Source organism: Myotis lucifugus, unplaced genomic scaffold (assembly GCF_000147115.1).
Source record: "Myotis lucifugus unplaced genomic scaffold, Myoluc2.0 scaffold_1342, whole genome shotgun sequence".
Classification (NCBI taxonomy): domain Eukaryota; kingdom Metazoa; phylum Chordata; class Mammalia; order Chiroptera; family Vespertilionidae; genus Myotis; species Myotis lucifugus.
The window spans coordinates 1-7007 of NW_005872390.1; the positions used below are offsets into that span (position 1 = coordinate 1).

Genomic DNA, 7007 nt, shown 5'->3' on the forward strand with positions numbered 1-7007 from the left:
CATGGATGTGAGAGAGAAACTGTGAGAGAGAAACATCAATTGGTTGCCTCACACACACACCCGACAAGGGATCAAACCCACACCTAAGTAGTGCCTTGATTGAGGGATCAAACCCGCAACCATTTGGTGCATGGGATGATGCTCCAACCAACTGAGCCACTTGGCCAGGGCAGCACACACATTGTTTAGGGTTATGTTCCTAAGGTTCTATGGTCTACAGCTGAATTTGGATACTCAGGGTTTCCTAAGTGTGATAAAAATTTGGAAAACCTTCAAAACTAACATATCTTCAAACAGAATGCTTCTCTGCCTATATTTTGGCTTTCTTGCTTAAACATTTTTTGTATTATGGAAAATTCAACTATATAAAGCAGTAGAGAGAACAGTGCCATGTATCAACAGTCCAGCTTTAACAATGATCAATTCATGGGCAATTTTGTATACCAATTACTTAATATTACATGATCACTGCATTATTTTGAAGTAATCTCAGACATCATATCATTTTTACTCATAATTTATTATGAAAATCTACAGTATAATGTCTTTTTAGAAACATGGCAACCATGTCATTACCACACCTAAAATTAGATAAGTAACCCCTTAAAACAGTAAGTGATTAGTTTTTCTGACTGTCTCAGAAAAATTTTGCAACAGTTGTTTTGTTTGAATGAGTCCAAACAAAGCCTAACATTTAGTTGATATGTTTCTTCAGTTTGTTAAATGTATGGTTTCTCTGTTCTCTAGTCTTCCTTGCAAGCTATTTGCTGAACAAATCGTTGTTTGCCTAGTTCTAAATAGTGGAACTGCCCCTATTCTGGATTTTTTTAGTGGCATCCCTGTGATGTCATTTACTATGAAATTGTACCCAGGGTTCCAGAAAGTAATATTAGCACCAATAATTAACACCTTTTGACTGCTGATTATGTGCGTTTGACTTTAAAGTATTTGATGTGTAAGAAAAAATTTAACCATTCAAAATATCTACTTTTTATGTGGTAAATACAATCATGATATATTTTATGTAATTTAAAAATTATGTTGCCTTTAAGTGGTATGATAGTAAATACTAATAAAGTCATACTTTATGTACAAAATCTACAATAATTCAAATAACTCAAAAATTTTCAAGAATAACATAATTCAAAATAATAAGGACTGATTTCCAACTTTGTTTATAGTAATGTTATATGATGACCCTCCTTTTAATTTCCAGTTGATAAAAATAAATGATTGCTCTTATTTTTAGAGTTAATATTGCTATTCTAAAATAATATGAAATTATAAAAAATGAATTCCTTTAATAAAATGCAACTAACAATAAGTTTGTTTTTCCAAGTACTTCATGGGGAAGGAGTCTGAGTAGGGCAGAATTTGTGTATTTCTGGGACACTGGTCATAATGACATTCAATATAAGCCTTATATTACAGTAACATACACACACACACACACACACACACACACACACACTCCTCCAAAATGCCAAGTTCTTACCTCATGAATCATTGAAATTTAAAACTCTTCTCAGCATTTTTGTGCATTTTCAGGTGACCTATATATTTTTCCTTATCAATATTTTTATTTTATACATTTGGGATCATGATTGCTGATCTTTTGCTCAATGCACTCTATAGTAATTTTAGCAAAATTGAGAAGAAAATACAAATATTTCCCATGTACACCCTGTGCCCTCACAGGCACAACCTCCTCCATTGTTAAAATTTCCCACCAAAATGGTACATCTGTTACAACGGATGAGCCTACATTGACACATCATTATCACCCAGAGTCTATGGTTTACATTAGGGTCCATTCTTGGTGTTGTACATTAGATGGGTTTGGGCAAAGGTATAATGGCATGTGTGCACCATTATGGTATCATACAGAATTGCTTTATGGCCCTAAAAATGCTCTGTGCTCTGTTACTTACACTGTCATGATGTTCTGGTTCTGATTCCCTGCAAGTACCAATTTTAGTGTACATTTTTAATTACTCTCTTACTTCCATCCAGGTAGCTTTTTTTTCTTGAATCTTTCCTACCTCTTCCCAAAAGTAGGCATACATAAAAATATGTTGCATATAACATTCCTCGACTTAAAGTTTATTGGCCATATGGATGGGAGATATCTTTTATTAGAGAGTAAAAGCTAAAGCCACATATTACAACTTTTTGCTCTAGGAGTTCTCTTAGCAAACCCTTCACCAAGAATATGTCACTGACTACTCTACCCTACCTGTTCTCTCAGCCTAACCCAATCTCAAGTTCTCTCATTCTAGAGAGGAAAGGAAACCTTCCAATTATTGTATGAAAAGAAATTTATCCATAGCTTCACGTTTGAATCTCCTAAATCATTAAAGGGCTCAAAACACAAAAGTGCCTTTCATATAATGGGATCCATTGCTTTTAATTAATTATGCTTATAACTAGCAAATTTTTTGTTTTTAATTTTCAATTACAGTTGACAGTCAATATTGTTTTATATTAGTTTCAGGTGTACAGCACGGTGGTTAGGCATTTATGTAAAAGATCATGGAATGCTTCAATAATGTGTGTGTCATGCTTACGCAGGGACCATGCTAATCTCAGTGTTGTTCTGATTTTGGTAAATGTGCTGCTGAAGGGAGCACTAGCAAGGTATTTGTACACCATCTTAAGGCCCTGCCTGCATATCAAGGTTATTCAAATTCTGTCGCCAGCGAATAGTGCCAGGTCACCCAGCATGTTCACTCCTTTGCTCTTAAGATTGACAACACACCTGCAGTAACAGGACAGACATGAGATTCATAGGTCTCAGGGGCTCCTATGTTATCTTCATGCTGTTTCCCAATTGTACTAGCACTTTTCAACCACAGTTGTGTCCACAATCTCTTCCCACTCTCCTTCCTCCTGTCCTGTGTCTCCCGGTCCCAGTTCTAACACATGGGAATCCTTACCTTCCTTCTGGAGTGTGACTCACAAGGGCCCTTGGTGTCTGGAGGCACCACCTGGGGGCAGGCCCTGGATAATGAAGACGGTGCCCGTGACGATGCCCACGAGGCCCACTGCCAGCCCCAGGGCATAGACCACTGTCTCTGTCAGCTCTGACATGGGGGCTGGAATCTCGGGCTCTGTGGGAGTGAGGTGATGGAGGTCAGAATGCGGAATGTTGGCTCACAGCATGTGTACAAGATGGGGTGGGAGGGGTGGTGCTGGTTCTACAAAGACTTGGCTCCAGGTTTAGGGAGAATAATAAAGTTTACCATCAGAAATCCTTGAAGTGTAGAAAATAGGCTTTGGGCCATGATATTCAAGAGCTAAAATGCAGAGTGTCTGACTTGACAGTGAAAAGGCACCAGAAGGCGTGGGGCTCATACCCACCCCAGTGCTTCAGGAGTGGCTGGTCCAGCCCCCAGTGCTCCACCTTGCAGTCATAGACGTCGTCAGCAGAAGGGAGGAAGGTGAGGTAACTGATCTTGAGGAAGGAATGATCCCTCTTGGACAGGAAGCTGGTTTCAGAAACACCCTGTGTGACTGAGTGCCCGTTGGTCAGCCACAAGATGTTGATCACAGGAGGGAAGATGTTGTCCACGGCACAGATGAGGGTGTTGGGCTGGCCCAGCTCCACGGGAGACTTGGGAAACACAGTCACCTCAGGAACCTCTGCGGTGAGGAAGCAGCACTGGGTTTAGAATCGTGGGCAGCTCTGCCCTGAGGGTCCCTGCCTCCTGGAGGGGTCTCCCACCAACGTTTCCCCATTGGAGAGAGGAGATGCTCTTGTTCCCTCTGCTTGTGAGCCCCTATACCAGTAATGTCGAACATTTTGAGCTCGGCATGTCAGCATTTTGAAAAACCCTAACTTAACTCTGGTGCCGTGTCACATATAGAAATTTTTTGATATTTGCAACCATAGTAAAACAAAGATTTATATTTTAGATGTTTATTTTATATATTTAAATGCCATTTAACAAAGAAAAATTCACCAAAAAAATGAGTCGCATGTCACCTCTGACACCCGTGTCATAGGTCACCATCACAGCGCTATACACAGCCTACATGTCATCCCAGGCCTTTCATTCTGTGGCCCTGTTAGGGTAGGGCGTCTAAGGGACCCCTCCTTGAATGAGTCGAGAATTGCATAGGGGAGCTAGAATCTCTGTATCTTATGGAAATATGTGATTTGTAAGAAGGGAGAGAATGAGGGTTCAGCAAATACCATGAGAAGATCTGGGACTCCTTGGAAAGGAGAGCATTTTATAGAGTGAAGGGATCTATCTGAGGCAAGAAGGGAGTGAGGCCTGGTATGAAGGGTAGATTCAGTAAAGACACAGGATGGTGGACACACACTATTGGGAGCAGCGGTAGAGTTGGAGCTTTTAATCAGGATGCCCAGGGTGTAGTTTGCAATAGCCATGTTTCTCAGTGCAACCTGAGGGTCAAAATTTCTAAATTCACTAAACATAGGCAGCTGCCAGACAGTCTCCTTCTTGTCCAGGTCCACGTAGAACTCCTCATCTCCATCAGATTCATGGGTGTACTGGCCCGAGGAACCGTAGTAGGGGTAGACATTTATGCCATAGGCCCTAACGTGGTCAGCTGATGAGTGAGGTGGAAGCAGGGAGGTGCAAAACACAGGAGAGAAAGGATTTCGTTAAACAAAGTGGCAAGAAACGCACATGCAAACATTGTGGACTGTACTTTCAGCACAACCCACAGACAATTCCCAGCGCCTGCTCCCTCCCCTGCCTGTCCTGTTAGAATCCAGCTGCCTCTCCACTCCTGCGGTTGCTCCTGTCACAGGAACAGAATTCCACAGGCCTGTTCACTGCTATTCCTGGCCTGCCTAGCTCAGTGCCTGGCATCTCAGATAAATACTGAAATTGGCAGAACAAGGAATTAATGAATGACCATGGCTTTAGTTTTCTTTCCCAGAGATTCAGTTTCCCTCCCTCTGCTTCATAAGTTTTCTCTCTCAATTTCTTCATCGGTTAATAACACATTCATTGTGGGTCCTCTCCCCTCAGGACTGGCTCAGAATAGAACATGTGCTACACAAGTTTTCCTTCCTCCTTTTATTTTTTTTTAACCAACATAAGCACACCTGATATCATTTTTAAAAAATTGCCTATATTTTAGGGACTAAGAAAGAGTAGGATAAGGGCAGTGACAATATCACAAAACACATAAAAAGTAAAGAATGCTTCTAAGGTCTCTGTTATTTTTTTTGGTTTTTGTTGTTTTGTTAATCCTCACCTGAGGATATTTTTTCCATTGATTTTTTTTTAAGACAGAGTCGGAGGGAGGGAAGTGGGAGAAAGATAGAGAGAGAGAAACCTCTCAGACCAATTGGTTGCCTCTCGCAGGTGGCTCTGGGGATTGAACCTGCAACTCAGGTACCTGCCCTTGACCAAGAATCAAACTGATGACCTTTCCATGGGCATGTCAACACTCTAACCACTGAGCAACAAGCCAGGGCTAAGGTCTCTGCTTTGTAACAGGGTGGTCCTTAGAGGAGAGCACCTGGTTTCCTCTGAAATGAAACTGAAACCTTCATTAGACTTTGGATTTTGTCATTTCCCACCGTCTTCTTTTCTTGAAGGACGTTACTAAGCCTCTCCTTTTTCTGACTCAACACTTACCTTGTGGAGGACTCAGGGAAAACTCCGGCCCTTCCCTCGAATGGACAGTGGACTTGTCTGTGACGCCAAAGCAGAAGGCAATCAACACAGCTAACTGCCCAGATGAGCGTAACTGGACGTGTCTGAGCCTTTTACCACTTCTTCTTCCCTCCCTTCCTATTTCCTGAGTATCAACAAGGTTTCAGACATTGTGAGTGGCAAGGAGTAAAATCCTGCCAGGGAGGAGCTTAATGAATAGGGAAATCCAGTGTGTAAGGAGCCAATAGGTGTTTTGTGCTGGGTCCTCCAGAAATACCTCACCTGCCCATCAAACCAGATGTCACCCTTTCATGCTCCTTGGTCTTTACAAGGGTCTGTTTTCCTTCATCAAATTATCTTCTAGGATTTCCTGGACACCTCCAGTTCATTCTTGAAGTTTCTGCTTAGTTACCAACTTCTTAGCTAAGTCCCCTCCTTAAGCATAGTTTTGACCACATTATGATCTCCAGTCCCTCCATGCAAATGTCTGCTTTGCAAGTTTATCTATTCCTCATCCCCACCCAGCATGACCCCCTTGGCTGGCCACTCAAAACCTCCTTGTCCTTGTAATGAACCTTCTTGATTCCATTTCCAACATGAATATATGTGATTATCCTTTTCATCTGCACGGGTCCTGGCTGCACGCTGCTGCTGACAGACCTCACTGCGCCAGCTGGAACTACTCACTCTCAGTTACAGCCTCGCTGGGCCCACTGTCCTGCACTGCAGTGGCCCTGCACTGGGCACCATGTTGTCCCCATCGCTAATCTGAGCTCCCTCCAGTGGCAGATGGCACATCTCTTCATCTGAGTCCCAGCACTGAGCTCCTGGTGCTCAAACTGTGTAGCAAATGTCAACACTGTTCTCCAGGATGTCAGAGATTTGGGGAAGACTGACAGACACAAAGGTAGCAGCATCCTATGAGTGTTAGACTCATTGGTGATGGCTGCATTATGACTCCTGAGCCCTAAGCACTGTTGTTAGGTGGGGCCTTTATTTTTCCATAAAAATATTAAAAAATCATATTTTATGACCCTGTTGCTACAAAGGCAAATATAATCCAGGCTAAATTAAAATAGTTTCTTCTACCCTAAAAGTTCATTTTTTCTTCTAATTTTAAAAGAGAGTAAAACATTTTCATGGGGCCCTACAGTCATTGCAGGCCTTGACCCTGTGCCCACTGTGGGGGGTACATCGAGCCGGACCAGGGCACTCTGCAGTGACATTGAGAAAAGGGAACTTGGACGTGCTCTGGAGAAGCAGGCAAAACTTTCCTGCCAAACCAAGAAAGCCTGGGGAAGCCATGGTTAATAAAGTCGCTGAAGATCAGGGTAACCTCCAGTTCACTTCCCCTTTGAACTACAGTGCTTG

General features: G+C 42.3%; 1 protein-coding gene and 1 non-coding gene across 2 annotated transcripts in view; both read right to left on the bottom strand.

Moving 5' to 3' along the window:
* Positions 1 to 2297: 2297 nt before the first annotated feature.
* Positions 2298 to 7007, bottom strand: part of LOC102441293 (SLA class II histocompatibility antigen, DQ haplotype D alpha chain-like) — a 7073-nt gene continuing 2363 nt past the window's right edge. The window contains exons 2-5 of the mRNA XM_006107677.3: positions 4327 to 4575; positions 3361 to 3642; positions 2937 to 3110; positions 2298 to 2758 (exon numbers count right to left, since the gene is read on the bottom strand). Of these exons, the coding sequence (XP_006107739.1) occupies positions 2956 to 3110; positions 3361 to 3642; positions 4327 to 4575 (686 nt within the window). The 3' untranslated portion in view covers positions 2298 to 2758; positions 2937 to 2955. The remainder of the gene's footprint in view (positions 2759 to 2936; positions 3111 to 3360; positions 3643 to 4326; positions 4576 to 7007) is intronic.
* LOC111824392 lies at positions 2527 to 2630 on the bottom strand. Its single transcript, XR_002827474.1, has one exon. It is a non-coding gene; the product is annotated as a U6 spliceosomal RNA (small nuclear RNA).